General features: G+C 41.8%; 3 protein-coding genes across 5 annotated transcripts in view; all 3 read right to left on the reverse strand.

The window, feature by feature from the left end:
* The window catches only part of RAB3B (RAB3B, member RAS oncogene family), a 107,489-nt gene extending 104,191 nt beyond the window's left edge, over nt 1-3,298 (reverse strand). The window contains exon 1 of one of the 3 annotated variants that reach the window (XM_067535401.1): nt 2,772-3,298. The gene's annotated coding sequence lies outside the window, so the exon portion shown is untranslated. The remainder of the gene's footprint in view (nt 1-2,771) is intronic. The other 2 variants (XM_067535400.1, XM_067535399.1) reach the window with 2 other exon arrangements.
* Nucleotides 3,299-10,248: 6,950 nt separating this feature from the next.
* TXNDC12 (thioredoxin domain containing 12) lies at nt 10,249-24,303 on the reverse strand. Its single transcript, XM_067535421.1, has 7 exons — nt 24,105-24,303; nt 22,628-22,688; nt 15,242-15,294; nt 14,463-14,536; nt 13,760-13,829; nt 13,584-13,667; nt 10,249-11,163 (listed from the first exon to the last, which is right to left on the reverse strand). The coding sequence occupies exons 1-7, from the start codon at nt 24,196-24,198 to the stop codon at nt 11,084-11,086; spliced, it is 516 nt and encodes a 171-aa protein (XP_067391522.1). The 5' UTR covers nt 24,199-24,303; the 3' UTR covers nt 10,249-11,083.
* Nucleotides 18,255-21,068, reverse strand: KTI12 (KTI12 chromatin associated homolog). The gene has a single exon (XM_067535572.1). It carries the CDS (start codon nt 20,972-20,974, stop codon nt 20,240-20,242), a length of 735 nt encoding a protein of 244 aa, XP_067391673.1. The 5' UTR covers nt 20,975-21,068; the 3' UTR covers nt 18,255-20,239.
* Nucleotides 24,304-24,603: the final 300 nt, after the last annotated feature.

Raw genomic sequence — 24,603 nt, forward strand, 5'->3', positions numbered from 1 at the left:
ACATGATAACAACATGGTGCTGCTATACATGAGGAGATGATTAAAACAGAGTGAAAAAACTTGAGAAACAGGGGCTCTGTAGAATTTAATTAAAGTCATGTCTCCAAAACAGGTGGAGATTAGCTGGACTGAGTGAGACAGAAGCTTCACAAGAGAACAGATAGTTTCTCTGTTCATTTGTGCAGGCCAGTAGATCATGAAGCTGCAATAGCCACCCTATAATTAAAGATGAAGTTGTTTCCATTCATTATAAGCCCCGTTTTCAAACTCAATTGTTGGAAAGTCTGGAAACGAACAGTCAAGGAAACCATACTTTTCCCCACTATCTATAAATTCTTCCTCAGGCTCTATCATCCTACATGCTGTATATTGCCCACCCAAGCTTAACTTTCTCCCCTTGTTTGGGTCAGTAATGAAAATAAGTTGCTGGATGCCTACTATTGATTTTTATGTATATTAAATGCAAAGATTTTCAAAGGACTATAGTCTACCATTTAGCCATGGCAGAGCGCCATGCATTTTTTGATCTAACAGTTAGGGGGTGGAGTAGAAGAATATTTTTATGAATAGAATTGGAATGATTGATCTGTTTTGTTTTATAAAATGTGCTGATTGCATGCTGCTATAGATTGATGTACACACTTGTTAACTCTATATACATGCACTTTTAACTGTATAGTAGAACAGTGAACATATATATGTTTTGTAGCAAGTAATAGTAAATCCTGTTAGTGCAACAGTGAAAGAAATTATATTCTTCTCAAACAGAAAAAAGTGATTTTACATCTTAGTAGTTTGATGTTTTTCCACTTTTGCTATATTTTTTTAAAGCATTAGGGGGAAAAGTTAAGATTGGACAAGAGTGAAAATCATGTGGCATGGCAAAAATTGCTCAATGATTACATAGTAAGGGAAGGTGCTTACATGATCCCTTAACTGTTTGTTTCCAGACTTTCCAATATGTGGGATTTTTTTGAAGTTGAAGAATTTTTGTAGCTAAAGTATATTATTTCAACCTTCGCTCATGGTAACATTTTTCATGTCGAAGAATATCAACACATTATTATTTTTTCTATCTCACGCTTGAGATTTTGCCATTAATACTATAAGTATTCTATAAGGTTATGTATGAATGGTCCAATCCCACAATCCCTAACCAGGCAAAATTTCCTCTGACTGCAACAGGAATTTTGCTTGAAGTAAGGACTACAGGACTAAATCTAAAGACTAATTTTAAATATAGAACTCATCAATCACTATTTAAAAATATATATATTTAAAAGTCATCCTTGCAGTATTTATCCCAATTCATCAGTCACCCTGATGCAAGACTCTTTAAACATTTACTATCATTTTTTATTTTTTAAATTCAGTACATTGTATTGTCTTACATCATGCCCAGACTATCCCTTTATTTAAGATTTATAACTCTGAAAATGCTCACCTGGGTTTTAAACTTAGCATAAAAATTCTCAGTCCAAGGGATGTATCATTGACACAGTGTATGGTGTTAATCCTTCTAAAACCTACTTTTCAATCAGCACTTTAGCACATTGGGATTGATAACAGGGGCATCATCCAGGTATGCCAAATCTCAGTGCTTTTTCACATACATCACAACCTCTCTATAACATGAATTAAAACAGAAGCAAAAGGTAGTGACACTGGCACTCCAGGTTTCACTCCTTCCTTTCCCTGTTCTCCTTTTATGACTGTTTCAAAATAAAAGAAATTAAATTTAAAACCATGGGAAAATCAGGTTTACAGTAGAAAGCAAGTAAGCAAGGGAAGTCAGAGTTAGAGCTAACACTCCTTTAGTTCATCCTTCATTCAGCTCCATGTGGTGTCTCTCTCTCTCTCTCTCTCTCTCTCTCTCTCTCTCTCTCTCTCTCACACACACACACAATCCCGAGATTTGGCACCATATAGCAAATTTCTAAACTGCCTAATTAACTAAAATCCTTTTGATAAAATAACTCAGACTTTACTCAGAATCTTTTTCAAACTCTATGCTCTAGTATTTCTTATTTAAATTATTAGTAGTACCTTTTCACTAGATTTAAGATAAAGCCTTATCTTGTAGGAATGTGGGAATCTCTATATAAATCTAATACAGTGACTGCTTTTCTGTTTGGAACGCATTTAAGAACAGCGTGGGCACTACCAGAAATAAATAATAGTAGCACTTAGCTGAAGAAGGGGAAATACAGAGGTTCTGTGTTAAATTAAAAATAACCCGGAGGAAAAGCGAGACAAGAGGCTACAAACATCCTTTAAAATCTGGAAGTTAAACCACATTCTTCTTTTCAACTATTTGTTCAAATAAACACAGCGGCTGACAGAAGTCACTGGGTTTTCCCCGACATTCGGTTCAGAAAGGGTCACTTTCAACAAACAGAGTATTGGCTTCAGTTCTCCAAGGCCCCCGCACCTCCTGCAGCAGGGAGCCCCGGCCAGCGGGCTTAGTACCCTGCGGGCATCGGGTCGGTCCCAGCTTTGGAAGCGTCTCGCGTTTTCTTGTTTCCCGCAGGGGCCGCCGGTGCCACAGGTTTGAAATACACCCAGCCTCTCCATGCCATGCCGAGACCGCTGGGGGCTGGGCAGTTAGCGCCCGGGCATGCCAGGCTACCCTTAACCACACAGCGCTGGGGGGTCCTGCCTCGCCTTGCTCTGGGTCTGTGTCTAGGGGAGCGGCTGGGATTCTCCAGCACGGGCACCTCGGAGGGGCAGGGGAAAGTTGGAGCAGCCTGGCCAGCCCCGATTGCTCTTACCTTGGGCGCAGGTGGGGCAGCGGAGCAGGACACAGAGACCCGGCGGGAAGAGGCTGATGGTTTATCTGGGGCACGAGCACCAGCCCTGCAGAGCTCCCGGGGCTGTAGCTGGCGTAGAGCTGAGCTGAGGGTCTCGCCAGCTCCTGCCCCGACCAAGAGCTGGAGCACCTGGGGGGGACAGCCCTGAGGGCGGAGCTCGGGGCGCTGGAGGCTGCTCAAACCGCCTGCCCCACCCGCGGTGTGCTGGGCACCGAGACTCTGCTCAGCGGCGCTGCTGTTCAGTCCCCAGACCGGTGCAGAGCCACCGCCGCCCTGCTGCGGGAAACAAACCCCGGGGAGCCAGGGGACGCGTGCCGCGGCCGCAAGTACAGGCAGGGCCAGGCTGGGCGCTGAGCGGCACCTGGGAGCGCGCACACACCGCTTACACGCCCGCTAAACCTGTGGGCACACACGGGTTACACCGACACACACCCACATTGCACCGGTGCGCACACTAACCAATTACACTCCGCTAAACCTGTGCGTGCATACACCGGTTACACCGACACACACCCACATTGCACCGGTGCGCACACTAACCAATTACACTCCGCTAAACCTGTGCGTGCATACACCGGTGACACCGACACACACCCACATTACACCGGTGCGCACACAAACCAATTACACCCCGCTAAACCTGTGCGTGCATACACGGGTGACACCGACACACACCCACATTACACCGGTGCGCACACTAACCAATTACACCCCGCTAAACCTGTGGGCACACACGGGTTACACCGACACACACCCACATTGCACCGGTGCGCACACTAACCAATTACACCCCGCTAAACCTGTGCGTGCATACACGGGTGATACCCTCGCTAAACCTGTGCACGTGTGCACACCTGTTACACGAAAACACACCCACAATACACCTGTGCGCACACACAAACCGGCTACACCCCAGTTAACCTATGTATGCACACATGCTGGTTACACCCCCACATCCCCACTATACCTGTGTGTGTGCGCACACCTGTTACACCTTCAAACCCCCATTATACCTATGTGCTCACACACTGGTTACACCCCTGCTATATCTGTGAGCACACACCCACCGGTTACACCCATACACACCCATTATAGCTGTGAGCACACCAGCTACATCCCCACACCCGCTCATACCCATGTGCACACACATTCACCAGTTACACCCCCACACTCCCATTATACCTGTGCACACACCATTTACACCCCCACTATACCTGTATGCACACACACACATTGGTTACACCCCACAACACACACCAGTTACAACTATATACCCCCATTATACCTGTGCACACAGTAGTTACACTCCCACCATACCTGTGCATGAGTACACATGGGTTACACCCATACATCCCCATTATACCTATAAGCACGAGTTACATCCCCAGTATTTCTGTGCATGTACACACACTGCTTACACCCATATACACCCCTTATACTTGTACACATACCAGTTACATGCCCACTATATCTGTGTGTGCACCGGTAACACCCATACACCTCCATCATACCTGTACACACACAGGTTACATCCCCTCTATTACCATTACACACACACACACACACACACATTTCACCCATACTCCCCCAATATACCTGTACACAAATACACAAACATTTCAGTTACACCCATGCATCTCTGCCCCCCAATATACCCTTGTACATGTGAGTATACATACACTAGTTATACCCAGGCATACCTGTACACACACGTTATGCTTATTCCTGCCTTGAGTTTAGGGGACCGAACTAGAAGATCTCTTGAGGTCCTTTCCAGTCCTATGATTCTATGATACTTTTCAAAGAGGATTCCTCAAAGAAGGTGGATACAATTAATAATGTGTTTTTAAAAAGCATTCCAATTTAACTAATCAGAACTTGCTAAGCAACCTCCAAACACTATGGATCTTTATGGGCAAACTACATGCCCTAAGAGCAATATTCCCTTCCCAGCATCTTCCTCCTTGTCCTTGTTCCCTATCCATTCTCACCATGGTCTCTGGTCATTTTTGTTGTGTTTTACTTTAACCTAGATTGCAATCTCCTCGGGACAGGGAGACTACAGGATCATTTTATCTACTTGTAAAGCATTTTGTACTTGTATGGCACTATGTAAATAAAAATAGTTAATAACCTTATATGACCAGCTTTGGATTGGATTGTAGTTCATCAAACCCTTGGACCAGCCTTAATTTTATAATAATTCAACTATTTTCAAAAAGATTGGAAGAATTTGTTATTTTTTACATTTTCCCTTACATTTTAAGTGTGGTATTATGAAGCTTGGCAAGACAGAAAGTGTGGAAGTGGCACTTAGCCAAAATATAGCAAAGGGTGTGGTTCTGCATTTAGGAGCAACTGGAGCTGAAGAGAATGTCCAAGGCACTACAGTCCAAGCAACAGACCATAGCTGGAATGCTATTCCTGCTACTTTTATTTATTTCGATTTAAATAATAAAAAGATGTCTATACAAAGCTCTAGGCACCCTGACACATAATTAGTAACAATTAGTAACAAAATCCCAGCAGCATTAAAATAATTATCCAAAGGCACTCTGCCAGTCTGCCACCTACAAAAAAGCTTCTTTCCACCCTTTTATCGTTCTAGGAAGCATGCCCTAACCCCTCTCCAAAAACTACATTCCAGAGCAGCTAGTGTATATAATGGGGGTTTGCTGCTTTGTCTCATCACAGCTGGTGTTGTTCTTTAATATTCTGTCTAGCATGTTGTCTATCACTGACTTGCATTAATGAAAGGCAAGGACCCAGATACTCAGCCTAGGAAGTCATTCCAAACAGACAGCCTTCTGAAGCGCATGAAGGATCTATCTCTGATTTCAGAGGGGGTACATTATGACCTAGTATTGCATGGGGCACCGTCTCCAAATCTAACCCTACTAAACATCCCATGATAATCCTCTTTATAGCACATGCATACTGTGCAGCCCAACATCTCAAGGGCACTGTGAGTATTCAGACAGTTGCTGGAATTGCAAAATTCACATTCAGGAACACTGGAGCTTCTTTCTTATTAGAGTCTTGTGTGAATCAGGGCTTAACTGGGAGGAGATGGGATGGCACTAGTGGAACAAGAATTTTATAGGGTCTAGTGGACTACTAAAATAAATCAAGGGAACATGGGAATTTGTCTTAGCCAGGGTTTTACATTCTTCTACAGGTCTTTGGAGTATGATAATACTTCCATCCAGAATCCCTAAGCACTGTGCGATCTTATTAATTACCCCTCACAACACCATTGTGAGTTGGCTCAGTATTATTACAGATGGACAAACAGACAAAACAGGGAAGAAGCGTCCCCAAGCTCACACAGGAAGTGTGTTGTAAATCCAGACATTATATTTTATTTTATGATACAGTGTAGGGTCTTCTTTCAGTGCCTAAATATAAGTCCTGTGAGCATGTGTATCAAGCAGAAGATACTGAATACTCCTAAGTATTTTAACTTGATTTTATTAAACTGGCTACTTCATTAATTGCATAATTACATATTATAACTGACCCAAGAAACTAGTTTCATCTTTTTATTATAATCTTTCTTTTTGTTAACACTTTTAAAAGCAGTATATTATTATTGTTTGTTTGTTTGTTTATTTATTTATTTATTGTGTTAAAAGAGCACCGGTGTGCTAGGTGCTCTACAGAGCAGTAATCAGAAGACAGCCCTTTTCCCCAAAAGGCTCATAGTCTAAGCTTATGACAAGAAGCAACAGAACACATGGGGCAGAGGGTAGAAATGGGTGGGCAAGGCAACTGTAAAATAAGCAGGTTTTGTGCACTAGTTAGTAGTATCAACTCACTATCTTAGCTAGACCTAAGTATATTGGTTCCCGGTGCACATCTGGAATATGATGGTCAATCTGTCTAGAAGACATAACCACAAGTTAAAATGGCAGACCATTAAGATCTCCAAGTTAGTTGAAATACTCCAGACACCAAAGCCACATTAGACAATGTACAATGAAGCTGGAAAAAAATCACCTCCATGCAGAGGGCCAGCCCAAAGCCCTATTTCAAGGAAGACTTAAGAGTCATGTAGGCCTCCTGCTGGTCCCCTACACAGTGTATATTTATTTTCCTTTGATTTGTATGTATATATGTATTATGTCATTCATTACAAATTCAGTTTGCATGGCACCTTTAATTGCATACTATGACACAATTATAGCACTTTACTACACCAAGCCACATTGTTCCTAGACTCTGACCATGTTTGTTGTCTTTTGGGATGCACTCAACAAGATAGAGAATCTCTGAGAGAGAGTTCATTTTAGATAGCAAAATGTGAACTCATGGTTAGAATCTTAGGGCAGTGGATTAGGATCCAGTGCTGAGAAAGTTGGATCAGTTTTAGAGGTGGCTCACTCAAAAATGGATCTGTAGGCTATTAATCACCATTGTAAATGGACCCTTTGGTTTCATGATAAAAGACAATAGCAATTTCCCTAAGAGAAAACACAAGAGTTTATTAATGACATGAAGACAAAGGACCAGATTCAACCTACACATGAGCAAATGCAACCCACACTGAAATCACTACTCTCTCTTAATTCAGGTCTCTCCATAAGACCCTGCTGTGATGCCTACAATAAAATAGCCATCTCAGACACCTCTTTATTTTTAAGTTTCTCACCTCACCATGCTGTGCACTAGCCTTCATTGAGTAATCCTGTGATTATGTTGTTACCACTGTTTTTCCCTCATTCACCTCCTCTATCCTATCTTCTTAATGCCTCTTTACAACTTGTCTAATATTAGTTGAGAAGTTCCTAGGAGTTGGGATCTTGTCTTTCTCTCTGTACTGAGTACCTAGTACAGCCTTGGCTATTGTAAGAAATTGATCATAGATTTAGCCCACAGTATTACAATTCCTGTATATTGCACATTTGTCCCAGTTTCATTGGCTAGTTCCTTCTGTTTAGTAATTCAGAAGAAGGGAATTGAGGCAAGGGATGAGGCAAGAAGAAGAGGGAGAAGGTCAAGGCAGGTTTATTTAAGAGGAGAGGATTGGGCAGATTTGAGAGAGGTTAAGTAGGTACCAAAGAAAAGGGAGTTGTTGACAATTAATGTAAAGAGAGAGAGCAACGAACGAAAGGAGGGAAAGCGGGTCAAAGCGTGTTTTTCTTAAGTAACTGGATGATGGCTGGAAGGCACACAAGAGTGACAAAGGAGAGCAAACAAAGGAAGGAGCATGTATCAGAAGAGAGATGGAGGAGACTGCCTTGAATCACGACTATCTTAGACTAAAAGAAGTTCCTCACACCTGCCAGGGAAAGGAAAACTAAGTGGATGAACAGGTCAGTTAGAATGACTTTTTGGCCACATTATTTCTGACTTCAGTGCATCCTGAAAAGCAAGGTCTTTGGAGACATTAGTCCCACATCATACAGGCTATAGCTTCACTGTTGAAATAAAATACAGGCTAGGGTTGCTGTGGGTTGCACTACAACATCTGCAGGGCAAACCATAAGTAACCATGGTTTGAGGCATTAATAGGATCCTAAAATGTATGATGGATGTTTGTGATAATGAAAAAAGCAGCATATTAAAGAGCACAATTGCAGAGGTGCAAACGATTGTGCAAGCTTTTTTTAAAACTTGCATTTTAACTCATTGAAGCTACACATTGCAACTAAATGAACAGGCAGGTCCCTCCCCCTGGTGGTAGTTGGGAAAGCTGCATGCCACTTTTTTATACTATATGCAATGTTATTGTAGCCATGTTGGACCCAGGATATTGGAAAGACAAGGTGGGTGAGGTAACATCTTTGATTGGACCAACTTCTGTTGGTGAAAGAGAAAAGCTTCTGAGATTACATAGAGCTCTTCTTCAGGTCTTTTTTATACTGTTAGTTCTATTTATGTATTTATTTGAAGGGGTCCTAAGTTCTGGTGTTTATTTTTAGGTGAACTGGCTAAGGAGTACACAGTTTTTTATGAAAGCAGCCCTTAAACATAATTTGCATTACCTAAAAAAATAGTCCTTTCAAGTCCCTTCACTCTTTGTGATGAACTCCCAGCAAGTGAGAGACTTCTAGGGCCTGCTGGGCATTTCTACAAGCCCTGCACTCCTAGAATTTGAATTCCTAGTGCACATGGGGTGATAAAATGTTAGGGTCCACCACAGCTCTCCAGAAATAATTTTTAGCACATTACAGTAATTTTCAATATAGATTTTATTTTTGCTTGTTTTTTTCCCTCCCTTAATACCCAAAGAACCTCTAGACCTAAAACAACATTTGACTTAGACCCACAGACATAAACCAGAGGATATATTTTAGAAAAGAGCACTTACTGTGGAATATATAGAGGCAACTATAATATGAAATGCAAGTGTAGTTGTTCAGCTCTGCACAGGAAATCCAATCAGCTCCACCAGCTAGGGAATGGAGTGGGGAGTGTGTCTAAGGGAAACTGGGCCCAGGTACTCAGACACTATAGTGATGACTGCAGTTATAAATAGACAGATATGATGCAAGCGTGTGGAGCTGATAGACTCCACAGACAACAGGGCAGAGGGCCCTGGGGAAATTGTGGGTATTGGGGGACTAGTGGCCTGCAATTGTGTCAGCTCCTGCCTACATTCACACTACAGAGAGTGACAGCTGACAAGAGAAACTCACTCAAGAACTGTCCGATACCCCTGGTCGTGCCCGCCAACTGGTATTACTAGCACCACCACATGAGAGAGAGAGGTTTGGGTGTGAACAGGGGAATATTCAAACTGTTACACATGGCGACTAAGTAGTAGAGACACATTCTATATAGGTATAAGAGCAGTTCCCCTTCCATACCTTGGCAGGCAGCATGCAGGGACCAGCAGCATATGAAACATATGCAGGCAACACAGAAGAGACTTGCTGCTGGTGGGTAAATGGCTCAAGTGGGCAATCCTGCTCAGAGTTCTCTTGCTACCAGTGTTAAAAAACCTATATACTATCACATGGACAGTGACAAGCCAGGCCTTAGCAAAGCATAGTTCTACAACACATTTATCTTGCCTTCTTTCCATCTGCCTTTTAAATGAGACAGACATGGCCATAGATTCATTAGATAATGCCCCAGTCAGTAAACACACAGTGTTAGGTCAAGAACAATGGTGACTCATTCTACAAATGTTTCTATATAAAATGGGTGAGTGATATATTTTTAGGGTACATTAAAAACCATTTTCTTTTTAGTTCCTATAGGTAATTGCTTGGCACTGTTCAGTTCCCACTTATTTTAAAACTGTAAAAGTGGCTGGATGATAATTAAATGTTGAGAAAATGGGCCTGTTTTAACCACTGAAAAGCAGCAGCCATGGTCATTTTTTTTAATAAAAAAGTGAAAGCCTTTTTCATCTGTGATATTCAACCACAGCTTAAACATATTTAAGTCCCCCAATTCCCCAAAACACCTCACCACACATCTTATTCTTAAAAACTTTTCATTTTTATTTTTCACCGTAGTACAAAAATACAGTACAATGTGATAGCAAGACATTCTCAAAAAACATTCCACAAAAAAAAAAGGGGGGGGGGGGAGAGGAGGGGAGAATCTCCATAATGTTTCAGTATAAACTATCTTCTCTTAATATAACAACTGAAAGATGAACACACCATAGAGAGGTGGAATTTCAACCTGAATGGAAGTAAAGATAAGTCACAAATGGACAGTTGCTACAAGAAAAAACATTTGCAGAGTGAATATTCTACATGCTACTCTTAGATATTAATGAAAATAACTCTTCTTGGTTTAGTGTTCATGGCAGAATTATTGGTTTGATATTTTTGGCTTTTTAGACTAGAGCAGGCTTGCATCACATCTCCTACTCACGAGTATCCCCACTAAAATCAAAGGATGACTTAACGTCAGTGAGACATGGGGGAGCAAGCTTCAATTAGAGACCAAGTATTGGCAATTTTAAAATGTAGAAATCACACTGAGGGTAGGATCTAACCCTCTGAATACTAGTGGTCTTTGTTTACACAGACAGATATGATGCATCCATTCCAGGTCAGGTTGTATATGCACATAGGTCAGCTGTAAATAAGCACTGAAGTGTCAACTAGAGGGGGAGGAGAAGAGAACACTGTATTTGATGAAGGTGTGTGAAAATCAAATGGTGTTTAACCTAACAAGTTATTGATAGGAGAATTACATCCTTCCAGTGCAGCTACATTTCTTGGTATGTGTAATGGTTTAAAAGAAAAAAAATTCATTTATCCTTTCAGGGCGTCAGGGTGATGGAAAAGCAGTGTTCAATATATTTATTATAATTCATCTCCAAGATGTTTTTGTTTGAAAGCATCTCCTGTCAGTTTCTCTTGGGCTTCCTTCATCCCTTGGACAACTGTCAAATTAAATACAAAGAATATCAGCTGGGTCATTACTACACATGACACGGATCCAGTAAGAAATTCTCCTGATCATGAAAAGTAATTTTTATTAACCAGTGGTGCCAATTTTATAGAATAAACACCTTGGACAAAAAGTTAGGGTTATGCTCTTTTTGCTTCTATAAGATGTATAAAAGAAGGCATAAGCATCTCCCATTCTCACCCTCTTCCCTTTCCCATTCCATTTGGAAGTTCATGTCTCATCTACCCTATTTTTCTTGGCAGACTCTATGGACAAAGGAAGAACTAGCAGGATTAGGACATCAGATAATATGCACATGAAATCTGATAATTTGACAGGGAAGTGATTTTTTAATCACTTTTTTTGCTCACTTAACTCAAATGGCTGAGACACATGTGGGTATCTGTATTTAAGGTTCAGCGCTCTCCTAACAATCCACATCTATAAGACTTCTCCAGTATTAACAAAGAAGGCAAGTTTTGACATCCCTGATATTTCTAAGATAAGATAAATTTAAAAAAATATTGTATAAAGGCTTAGAGTGTTTTTGTTTTATTCTTTTAAAAAGTTGAAGTCGCAAAACTCAACAGAAACCTATTTTTCTTGTGTGGGTCACCTTTAATGTAATGTAACAGAGCAAAGCTTTGCCTGCATCTATCCCTATCAACACTCCTGAGCCATTCTGGTGCGGTTTGTTATTTCACTGGCAGTTGGGTGCTTACTTCCCTCAAGCTCCTTAAAAAGTCTCTGCCAGAACAATTAGGAGGAATTGAGGTTTTTGAATATCATCAGAAAGATGCCCTCTGCTCTACCATGCACAAAACACACTGTCACAGCTCTCAGCCTGGTTGGCTCTCTCAACATCAAGGTTGAGCACTGAACCTGAACTATTCTATCACAAGCAGGTGGCCTCTCAAGGGTTGAGGTAAACAAGTGGGCAGGCATGGGGAAGCCTGCACTGCTTTACATGCTGTTTTGTGGATACCTGTGATTCGATCTCCAGGACAACCAACACACCACTGTTTGCAGACACTACAATGTATAATGTACCAGTAAACTGCGTCATGAGCTAAGTGCATTTTTTGAGTGGGGCTTCGTTTTCCTCAAGATCAGGTACTTGCCCCTGCCACAATGCTGATGTGATGGACTATTGGTCTGGCAAACCTTTAGGGCCATGTCTACAATTTCCCACTAGATCATTTCCACTGGTGTTAGCAATTTTGGGAGTCACAGTATAGACTGGCACAGTTGTAATCACTGTATCAATGAGACCTGCTCTTAACATTGTTAGATGACATGGTTCTTAAAATGCTTACAGCAACTGGTCCTTTCTCAGGCTCTGAAGGTTGCTGATACTGGTTAGAGTTAGGCTGGCAAGATATTTTTGAAAAAAGTTTCCCTAGTGTAGACAGAGCCCAAGAAATTCACAATTAGATATCTCCTGATTTGAGACCAGAGCACTGATAATTAACCAGCTTGTATCACACACAACAGGGGCACATTGCTCACACTTAGCACCTGGGGCTAATGGCTATTTAGACACTTTACTGAAAAGATAGAAAACTTAAAGTAAATTAATTCTTTTTAAATCAGGCTATCCCAATCGCTCCCAAACCGTGGCCCACGGGGTCTTTCAAAGTGGCCCATCACTCCCCTCCTGCTGGCTGCAGAAGGGAGCCACTACCTAAGGACCCAGGTGGAGAGCGTTGCTGCAGGGCTGAAAGACCAGTGCAGACTCATTGCTACAGCTAAGGGGATGGTAGATCAACGCTCCCCACCCCCTGGCTGTAGCAGGGTGCATGGCAAAGCACTCCACCTAGTCTATAGGCACTGGGCTCCCTGCTGGAGCCAGAAGGAGGGGAGTTCGATCTTCTGTCCCCTGGCTGCAGAAGGGAGCCAGGTGGAGCGCAAGGGGCTACAGGACATGTGCAGTTTCCCTGCTGCAGCCAGGCCTCACTGAACTCCCGTCTAGTTGCAGTGAGGTGGAGGGTTACTGGCAGAGACTGGTGGCCCTTCAGGGTTGTAAAAATGATATCTGCGGCCCTCAAGCCAAAAAGGTTAGGAACCACTGGGCTACCCCCTTACAGTTTTGTGAAAAGGGAAAGTATACAAATGGTGAAGTGTGCACATTTACAACAGAAGTCAGAGACGGATATAGTATGTAACACCAAAGGCTGGATTTTAAATAAGAAATGCTTTTCTTTTACATCATGATTCTGTAATAAGGGTATATACAGCCATCCTCGAGGTACAAAAAAGCAATTCACTCACCTTATTTGTAACAGCTTCTAGTTGTGCTGTGAACTATAGGTTACCTCCACTCAAAAAACAAGCTTACATCTGCTGCCATTCCTATGACATACCTGCAATGCACTCCGACTCAACTCAAATTTACAACTCATTCTCACATACCTTGATCAGCGTTGATATAGAAATACTTGTAGCTGGGGTTTCCTTTCTCATTTATAATCTCTGGATGGACTTTCCCACTGGGATCTGTGAAAAGAGAGTGTGATTAAAATATGTAAGTGGTGAGGACGACAAAAGTAGTCCTATAAGAGGCTATAACAACAGTTAGCATGCCTTACCCATGAAAAGGATTCTGGGAATATAGCCGCCATCAGGGCTAAAAGCTTCATCCTTTGGCTCGTCTTCATCCTATGGGTGCAAGTCAGACATAAGACAACATTCATGCTTTCTAAGCACTGGATCTAACAATATGTAACATTTACTTTAAAATTATTTTCTTCCAGTGGTTGTTATAAAACAGTAGTTTTAGCAAACACAAACAACTTGAAAAAAAGATAAATGACTACTATAGGACTATAAAATCCTTTACTTTTGCCAACAAAGGAAATAAGGTCATCCAACAAGAAACAGTTGTAAAGATAATTATAAATAAAATATTTTCACCAATTTACAATTTAAATGGACTCATTATTTTGGTATTGGAATGTTTGATATGTAATAAGTATGTACAGAAAAGCAATTTCCTCTCTTCTTATTGAGGAATAATACAGTATACAGAATGTTAAATATAAAATGGAAGAGAATCAGCTGCCTGAATAAAACCAATATAACAATACAGTAAAGGTTGTTTTGGGGTTTTTTAACCGATCTGTTATATCAGTCAATACTCTGTATCAGTGATGCCAAGAATTTAGACAGGAAGTGATGGAATCAGGATAAATAAATAATTAAATGAAATACTGGGGGGGAGGGGAGGGTGAAGGGGGAGGAGAATGTTCTGTTACAAACCGGTAGATGGACATGAACTGTAGGGAAGCCTACCTCAAGGTTCACCATAACAAAATTATGGGCAAGTTCAGAGATCTCCTTGGATTCAGCAAATTTTGGCTTCAAAGCTAAGAAGAAAAAGAAGGGGGGGAGGAGAAAACTGTAAGAAAAAAAAAAACCAACAACATTCAGACCTACACCAAAATCAGCAGTCCATCTCTTCTTTTAGAGGTTAGGTGCTTGTCACTGAATAGTAACTGAATCTTTGTCTCAAATTACTGAACCCATAACTCAGAGTGAAAGCCGACCAACCCAATCCTCAGTGAACATTCAGACAATGAATACTGGCCAAAAATAGTCATATGGGTCATTTTTGAACCAATGGTACAGAAGCAAAAAGTTCTTTCTGTCCTATTACCAATCACCTAAACCACCCAATCCATCTAACCTAAATTTTTAGACCTATGTCATCATGCTTTGCCAGTTCTATTATGTTACTGAACAAGACAAAAATATAACCCTCTGCTGAGAAAGACCAGTTTGGAGTATGTAGATTTACTGTTGTTTCAACTTTTTATAATTTTCCATTCCAAGGATTAGGCCTTCAATAGAAATGGAAGGTACCTCCCATTTGGTTGTGTTATTTATAACACGGATTCTGACAGCTATTGATTTATTGCATTGAAGATTTCTATTTGTGCACTACTCTACTATATTGATCTGAGCAAAATACAAATATAACATGCTACATTTCAAATGTAAATAATAAGTGACATGTATAAAGAAATCTTCCATTAAGGATTTTAAAGTGCTCTAGAATTAAAATCACATACCTTTGCAAGCTCCACACCAGGACTTGTGGATGATAATCATTAGAGGCAAACCACTTTAGAAAAAACAGAACACAACTGTCATCAATTTAAAGACACTTCTGCGTTCCTGAATTAAACTTTGAAAAATGCATTTGCCAGTAATTAAAACTTCTAAAGAAGGCCCTAACTATTGGAAAAAGTCATATATGCAAATTGATTCTACTGTGCTCCCCAAGTTTCATTTCCTTGCTAAAGTCTTCCCAAGTTATAAACATCAGCATCAAATAATTCAATAAAATGCCATCCAACAACTTTTCTGGAGGGGTTGGGGGAGGAGGGAGGGTTGTTTTTTTTTTAAACATTTCTCTTTGGGAGATTTGCACAGGCTTCTGCAGAATAGCAGCTGGACAAGTATTTTTATAATAATGATGCTCCAAGTATTCACCTTCATTTCTTGTCTATGTGCTGAATATAGCAAGTTTTCCACTGATAATTTAATTGATAATTTAACAGCGTTCAGAAATATCTCCTCAGCACTTCATATGCACACAAAGGCAAGCTTACAATGTTCAAATTCTCTAAGCTCCTTTGCATTAAATTCAATCATGTTCAGCAATTAGACAGAAAGACATTGAGTGCACAAGGAATTTTTGCCTAACATTTCCTAGTCACTGGGAGTCACCTGGGAGGGCCGACAGGAGCACTATAGTAAACTGCACTGAGCAAAACAAACATAACATGCTACATTTTAAATGTGACATTCACATTTATAGCTAAGTAATGCTTGGCATGCATAGAGGCCATTTAGCCACCATGTCTTGTAGCCCTGTTCTGAGCAAGGCTAGAGGACAAGTGCTTAGCATGCCAGCAGTCACGTGGAGCCCCATCTTCACTAGCACTCTCACTGTTTCTGCTACAAGTGGTAGCAGTGATAGGAAATCGGGGGGTGGGGGAGGGGGAATTCACTAGATACAGATGACAAACTGTATGTACTGCCAACATTTAAAAAAACAAACTATGAAGGCAGTTAAAAAATACTAATGGATAAGATGATTGATGGCTGAAGCCCAGAACAATCTCATTCTCTAAGTGGTAATGGTGGCTATTAGTACAGTTACATGGCAGATGTTCACTCTGTCAGGCACTAAAATCAATTATCTACTGTAACAAGAATGAGGTCTTGGTAAAAGGTTAAGAACATAAAAACGGCCACACTGGGTCAGACCAAAGGTCCATCTAACCCATCCTGTTTTCCTACAAAAGCCAGAGCCAGATGCTTCAGAGAGCAACAGCCTATATCAGCCAGTGCCAGATGCTTCAGAAGAAATTAACAGAACAGGGAAATCATCATGTGATCCATCCATTGTTGTCCAGTCTCAGCTTCTGGCAAAAGGTTATCAAATGGTAATTTCATAAGCCCATTCATTCCTTTTCTCTAGACTTTCTGATGAAGCAGCTGTCAGAAACATTCCATAAGCCAATGTGTTGAGTTCTATGTTTGTTTCTATGAAGCACTGTGGGAGCCACAAAAAGTATCTTGGGGTACACTTGAGGACAAAGCATGGAGAGCAGCAAGATGTGGGCTCATGATATGAAGGACACGGAGGGAACCCCTATTTTAAACAATGAACTACTAGAAGTTTTTGTTGAAACTTTCTGTGAACAGGGAAGAGTCCAAATACTCATTCGCGCTACTTCATGTATACTTATTACTAAACAAGACTCCCAAGACAAAGTAGAAACGTTACCCTGCTATATTTATGGATTTTAAAGCTGGAAGGGACTATTATGATCATCTAGTCTATTTCATCCTACATAACACAGGTCATAAAGCCTTTCCCAATAATTTCTGCATCAAGCCTATAACTTCTGTTTGAGCTATAGCATATCATTTAAAAAGACATCCCATAGTCATTTAAGGACTTCAAGGGATTAAGAACCCACCATACCACTATATAAGTTGTTCCAATGCTTAATTACTTACACTGTTAAAAATTTGCACTTTATTTTTAGTCTGAATTTGTCTAGCTTCAGCTTCAAATCACTGGATCTTGTTATACCTTTGTCTGCTAGATTAAAGAGCCATCTACTATCAGATGTATCTTTCCTATGCTGGTACTTGTAGAGGATGATCAAGTCATCTCTTAACCTTCTCTTGGATAAGCTAAATAACATTTCTTAAGTCTTCCACTGTCAGGCAGGTTTTCCAGACATCAAATCATTCTAGTAACTCTTTTCTAAACCCTTTCACAAGCGTGGCCACCAGAACTGGACACAGGGTTCCAGTAAAGATCTTACTAATTCTGTATACAAAGGTAATACCAGTTCATATATGAACTCCAAGTAAAAATGTTTCTCAAAAATCATGTCCTAGACAGCACTGCTGCTTCTTCACTAACTAATAATCTCACATTTACATAGCACTTTCCACACAGCAGGATTCATCCACACTATAAACAGCCATCTCTACAGTAGATATTTGGGGATTTAATATTATTTAAAATTCCATGACTTCATTTTCTCCAGTTTGGGAAATATGAAACTTATCAGTATATTAGACCATGCCATTCAGTAATACATTTTAACACATGATCAGAAAACAGCAGAATTACAGCTAGTATTGAAAAACATGTGATTTGATTGGAATGGATTATTTCATTAAACTAGGTTATTTTGGAAAACATACAGCCAAAAAATATTTCCCTCAAAATTTATATATCAGCTAAACCTTGACTTCCTTCTACCTCAAAATACTTAATTGTAAGTCACCGAGTTGTACTTTTGAAGTTGTTTCAGATATAGAGTCTGTTTCTAATAAGAAAGTGGCATATAAAAAGAAAAAATATAACAGGAGGATTTTTAAAGCCAAAGCACAATAGCCATACATCCTAAGATAAGATCCCATACCCCTACACAGGGCCAGAGGCTACTGCAGCCAGAGAGATATGGGGCAAGAAATACTCTCACGTACAGAAGAGCAACAGCGTCTTTGCAGGGACAGCTGATGGGGGAAAAGAGTGCTCAGAGAAGCATATATAGTCAATTCCAATTTTAATCACACAAATATATTAACAGCATAAAAGCTACTTCCCTGTAGTAGGAATTCCTTATACTTGCGAAAGCATATACACACCATGTGCACACATTTTCCTGGCCAAACGAATTAGAACATCAAATGTATTAAGGGATGTTGCATCTTCACTCATTTCCTTCACGTAGCCCAACATGATTTTGCTCTTTAATTTTCTTCAGCAGCAGGTGGACAGATTTATCAAAAAAATATACTGACATTATAACCAGTATTAATAATTATTTAATAAGGGAACACAGTCCAGCCAGCAGCACCTTGTCTAGCACTACACTCTCTCTCCTACTATCAAGGGCAAGATTTTCTAGAGAGATTTTAAACTGAGGGGTTTATGATTACTAAAATAGAATTCTCTGCAAATCAGATCTCAGAGATATTTTACTGCTTTTGATCACACGTTTCCCAGCTTTTATTCTTTTCAATTTAACAAGCCAAGGGGGAGGCCTCTTGACATAGAAGCTATAGTCATTTTTCAATCTCACAATATACAAATCCATGTAGTGTCTGATACATATTATTAGGCAGTCAGAGTATATGGACTTCTATACTCGGTGAAGTGACCCCTCCACTTTATCCCATCATTCCACATGACCTAACCCCAAAGGAATGAGCGTTTAGTAGGGAGGGAAGCCTTCCTCAAAAGGCAAAGAGAAGCAGGTATGCATGTGTGGGGAGAGGGCTGATACTAAGATTAGGGTTAAAGAGAAGGACAGGGTGGCAAACTGGTATGTCTGTAAGGGAGGGTTAGTGTATGGCAAGCTGGGGTGTAAATCTACAGCACTCTAGCGTACCATGAACTGTCTCTGTGGCCCATGTTGATGCTCACTAAAAATTCCCTAATGCTTTTTGACTTTCTATTGTTTACAGAGCACTAAGGAAATTTTCATGAGCTGCAGGAGGTCCACATGGACAGTTACTAGTAAGCACTGTAGATTTACACCCCAGTTTGTCATGCACCATCTCTCCATATAAATAATCTCTTACTTGAGGCATATGAAAGAGCTCCAAGGACTGTAACCAATCAGAGGAAAGAGATTGTAGTAACAAAGAACATTTCAGATCATCCTCATTGTGAGGGCACCTGATGTTAACTGAACAATTAGTATATTTAGCTCAGGATCTACCAATGACATTTTGGAAAAGAAGCAAGAGAAGGTTACTGAAATAATTGCTTTGCAAGTAAATTAAATATTTCATTCTATCCAAGGCACAGGATTTCAGAAAAAGAAAGAGGTTTGAGTTCACTAAATAAGCATGTTTCCATTGTCTGAACTTTGAAGATTAATTTCCTGAGTTCAGAAAGACTTTTGAAAACACCACATTTTTAAAAAGACCGTAAGTCCCAATATTGGAGCAGGAAGGCCTCCTTTGTACAGTTTGATGTGTCCATCTTATCCTTGCCTTTTTTGGAGCACGCACAAAAAAAACCCAAAAGAAAGTTTGTCCTTCCTCAAGATGCTGTAGCAGCATGATGGCCAGTGGGATCAGCTTGCCTGTAGCCTCCTTCTTTGGACACTGCAGAGACTATATGGTTAGTGGGGTTTGGCTCTCCATAACTCCGATTACTAGACTTTTTAGATGCTTGAGGATGTGATGACTAGCTGCCCTCACTAGGCATCCTACTCAGATGCTGAAGCTGCTACTGGGGAGTGCTCACCCACTACTCCTGTTAGCAGATATGCTGGTTCAAATATCATGGGCCACAGTGGCTAGTTCCCTGGATCCTCTCTTGCTCAGATGATGGGTCACGCAGGGCCCTCCTCCTCTCTATCAGCACAGACTCCTGGTCCAGATGGTGGAGAACAGTGACTAAGCAGAGCCAACTTCCCGTTGGCATAGACTCTTATTTTCGGGTGCGTGGAGGTTCTCAGTGACTAGACGCTATTAGCCAGCCCTCCTGTTCAGACACTGGACTGAGGCGGGTGCGGGGGTCACTGGATGCTGCGGCTCAGGTACTGAAGGAACATGTTGGCCAGCTGGGGCAGGTTCTCATCGCTGGGATGCATTTTGGTGTAGCTGATAAACTGCCTGCGGAGCCGGCTCAGCTCAGCCATGCCCATGGGCCGGCTCAGCACCAGCCCCTGGCTGGCCCCAGCCACCTGGATCAGCTCCCCCGGCTGGGCCCCACTCCTCTGGGCAGCCAGCACAGAGGCCAGCACCTCCTGGGTGATCCGATCCAGCTGGTGGAGGAAGCTGGCTGACTGCAGGGGCTGCGAGCGGGTGGACTGGTTGGGCGGGGGCGGCCTGCTCTCGAAGAGGGCGGCGCGGATCTCGGCCAGCGGCAGCGGCTCCTGCCCGTGCACAGTGAAGAGGGGCCGGTCCCAGCGGTTCCGCGAGTCCGGGGTCTCGAAGGGGCCCGCGGGCGGGTGGGAGGCGCCGGGGCCGTCGCCCCCCGCGCAGTGCAGCAGGCAGTGCGGCGTGCCCGCCTGCTTAGTCACGCAGTAGAGCTCGTAGCGGAAGCTCTTCAGCTCGTTCCCCGCGTCGACGATCACTACGTCCCGCCGGCTCAGCCGCCGCTCCACCTCGGCCCGCAGCGCCGCGCGGCCCCCCTCCGCCTCCGCCACCACGTGCACCGGTCGCTCCTCCCCGCACAGCGCCCCCCGCAGCTCCTCGGCCCGGCGGCTCTTCCCGCTGCCCGGCAGCCCGCACAGCACTACAAGCGGCATGGCATCTTCCGGGTTCCGGCCACGGCCGGGGGTGCCGCCATTATAACCCGGAAGTCCAATGCCAAGCACATCCGTGCAGGTCAACAAACGCAGCTCTCGTTGCCAGGGCAACAAGAGGCCTTGGCCCCAAGCACGAGACGGACGGGGTCAGGCTCTTCTAAGGCGTCCAATCAGGGAGAGAGGAAGGCTAGAGGCGAGGGAAGCCAAGCACGTCACAGTGTGGCCCAGCCACAGCGCCCCAGGCCACGGGCCACTGCCCCACAGGGCACTGCCACCCCATGGCACAGAGCTGCAGGGCACTGCCACCTCTCAGGGCACCACCCCAGGCCACGGCTCACAGCTACGCCATAGCACACATGCACGCACGCCCACACACACACACAGAGAGCAGACTTTTGTCTCACCTGCCCACTCCTTGGTCTCACACAAGCTTTGTGAGTCACAGGCAGATACTACAGAACCTGGATAGATATGTCACCCGGATCTGCCCTTCCAGCCATGAAAGAGGAGGCTGTGCAATTGACTGACTGATCACTCACTGCAGTAGCCAAACCTAAGGAGGAGACATCTCACTGCCAGCAGCTTGCAATCTTAATAAACGGGAGGCTGACTCTGTAAGGTCACATGTTACTTTTTTTACTGAAAAACAATACTGGAGTAATGACCACAGATACTGCAGTAACATCTTTTTTTGAAAAGGTATATCGCATGGATGCCATTACATACAGTTAAGTGCCACCTTAAATTTCTCCAACTGCACCTGCCATGTTAATTTCATGTCCTCACTAGCCATTCTTATAGTGTAAGTGGGATAAAACAGATGTATCAGCTTGAATGCAAAATTCAAATATTAGCTAGACCTTCATGAAAATACAGGCTGTATAATTTTTATATTTTTAAAAACAAGAAAATATTTTACACTTCCAAACTGGTGTCATGGATGGTAGTAAAATAATCCTTTCAATTAACTCAATGGCCTCAGTCCTGCAAACAGTTATTCATGCAAGTAGTCCTGTTGAGCTCAAAGAGACTATTCATATATCTAAAGTTAAGCACTTGTGGAAATGTTTGCAGGACTGGGGCCCATGTCTCTTTCTGTATTGTAGTAGATTGTCAAAAAGCATGATATTTTTCTTCTCAGCTCATAGATACAATAAAGCCCCAGTCCTGCAATTGGATCTGTGGGTCGACCTATGTAAATCCCCATTGTATTCAGTGAAGATCTACATGGGCTCAAGGATCTATCTAACTGCAAGATCTGATAGGATCAGGAATTATCATTAACAAATGTTAAATGTTTTCTCTCTGATGTATTATCTGGGTCTGTAGGTTCTCCTATACCACCTGAATATTTTACACATAACTAGCTCTGATTAAATATAGCAGGGGTGGCCAAACTTATTGACACTCCATAAGCCTGCTAGACAGAGTCCTCTAGCCCCACCACCCTGCTGCAGGGCAGAAGCTGCGAGCTCCCCACCCCAATATGATAGGCAGAGACTGAAGGGAGCATAGGAGGCTCCACGAGCCGCACTTTAACTGTAAAAAAGCCGCATGCGGCTCATGAGCCACAGTTCGGCCACCCCTGAAATATAAGATCAATGCAGAATCTTTTTTCGTGAAAAAATTGTGAACTTAAATTGTATAACATACCTGGCTGCTGCCTCTTTCTTCCCATCTTCTAGTGTCCTCCAATGAATGTGATCTCCAAAACCTGGAAAAGGGAAAGCTGTGTTTTATTTTAAGTACATGCTTAAATTTAGTTCATTGTGACTTAAGTATATGCTTAAGCATTTTGCTGAATTAGGCTGTAAGTAGGCAGCAGAAGTCGCTGATGTCAATGGAGACAAGACTGGGACCATGGTGTACATTTACCTCAAGGGAACCTTACATAAAATAAGGGGAGAGGAGGAGCATTATTTCTTGTAATTAAAGATATTTAAATATTGTACACATTAGATCACATTTCTTTCTAGTATGCAAGGATGACTACATTCATTAACAATAAAATCATCACAGTCTTCCCTCCCCCAAATGACCTGATTAATATTAATGGTTTTATTATCAAAGAAGTTGAGAAGAACCTTTCCATGATGAATGGAATTATGTTACTATCAAAACACAACTCTCAACAGCTTATAAAATAACCTTATTTTTAAAAATAGGGACCTCTGGAGTCTAATTTCAACTATCAAAAAAGATTACTAGTAATTACCCTGTCACTGAAAAACATACTCAGGAATATTGATACAGCAGCTCCTCACATTCCAGATTGCAAAATGAAGATAGGGAAATTAAGTAAGGAGGACTGAACAGAGCTGGGAAAACAGAAATTCAAAACAAGGTACAGGATGAAGGCTGAAATCAGTAAATAACATAAAAGGTTAGATAATGTGGCTAGAAGGGATTGAAGTGATAGAAGGGAACAAGTGACAAGAGAGGGGATGATAGTGGAAGTACAGTTTACTGGAATTTGAAAAGAAGTGAGAGATAAAACTATAGGCTAAAACTTAAAGATCTACTTGATCACCTATTTACTAGCCATACCCCATGTGCTTATGTTGCATAATTGTAGGGTTGTCAAAATGGGACAATTTGAAAGGGAAATTAAAAATATATTTGAGATTTCATTGAAAGACCCCTTATAAAATCCTTCAACATCAAAGAGATTTCTAAAACTGCCTTAAAACTAACGCAGAACGAATGAGTCTCCTTCTAAATGAGAATGAGACTTTGTAGGTCTGCTACAACTAGAAATCAACAGTTTTGAACTGCCCTTTGAAAAAGAATAAACCTGAAAAGTCCCCTCTTCTCTACTCCCACGACATTCATGCAATTCCTACTGTAGCATGGTTGCATTGCAATTGCACATAATAAATTAATGGCCTGGCATCATAATATCTTGTATGTTTCAACCTCAATTCTAGCAGTAAAACTATTGTCTCCTTAGTCTCCCTACCGATGAAATTTACAAAAATAATCAAGATTACCATTTGAATACATTCTTGCAAATATTAAATACAGTTCTGGGGCCAGGGAAGGGACCCTCCTGATTAGGGATTTATTTATTTATTTATTTATAGCAATCGTAAACGTTTAAATGCAAGCAAAAAGAAAAGAGATATCTAACCCTTTCCAAGTCCTTCTCCAGCAGAGGTTGTGGTAAACACCAGGAAAATCAAGCAAAGAGAGAAATTGGAGAGTGCTGCTAATTGAACCTTCATGGTACCGGCTTGGATCCTCAGCAGCACAATTACTTCTCGATGGGCACAGTCAGCAAGATCAGAACAGTTATTCAGCTTAGGTTTTTTCTCTCTCTTTTTTTTTTTTGTTTTGACCCAGGAAGTGATGTTTGGCGGATGTGGCGTGGATGCTGCTTCAGAGTCCTGTATCGGGTTAAATAATACAAGGAACAGATCCCCCAAAATCTGAATGAGAGACTTGGCAAAAATATTTCTGATCTTTAGCTACAGCTTTGCATGTTTAAATTGGCCACTTTCCGACTAGAGACATTGCCTAGGGGAAAAGGCATCTAGATTTGAAAGGGGCGCTCATCTACAGATTTACACATGCAAACTGGTTCTGCCGCTGTAGTGACCAAAGCTGCTACCTGCCAGAGTTTGTGACCT

Source organism: Emydura macquarii, unplaced genomic scaffold (genome assembly GCF_026122565.2).
Source record: "Emydura macquarii macquarii isolate MOO-44397 ecotype Brisbane River unplaced genomic scaffold, CSIRO-AGI_Emac_v2 contig_3506, whole genome shotgun sequence".
NCBI classification, from domain to species: domain Eukaryota; kingdom Metazoa; phylum Chordata; order Testudines; family Chelidae; genus Emydura; species Emydura macquarii.

What these genes read in the sequence shown, in the direction of transcription:
- KTI12 (XM_067535572.1), bottom strand. Translation starts at nt 20,974, where the DNA reads ATGCCGCTTGTAGTGCTGTGCGGGCTGCCGGGCAGCGGGAAGAGCCGC.
- TXNDC12 (XM_067535421.1), bottom strand. Translation starts at nt 24,198, where the DNA reads ATGAAGGTTCAATTAGCAGCACTCTCCAATTTCTCTCTTTGCTTGATT. An exon ending in TTGTTATGGTGAACCTTGAG is followed by an intron (nt 13,830 to 14,462) that starts GTAGGCTTCCCT and finishes TTGCACCCATAG; the next exon opens with GATGAAGACGAGCCAAAGGA. An exon ending in CTATATCAACGCTGATCAAG is followed by an intron (nt 11,164 to 13,583) that starts GTATGTGAGAAT and finishes TTAATTTGACAG; the next exon opens with TTGTCCAAGGGATGAAGGAA.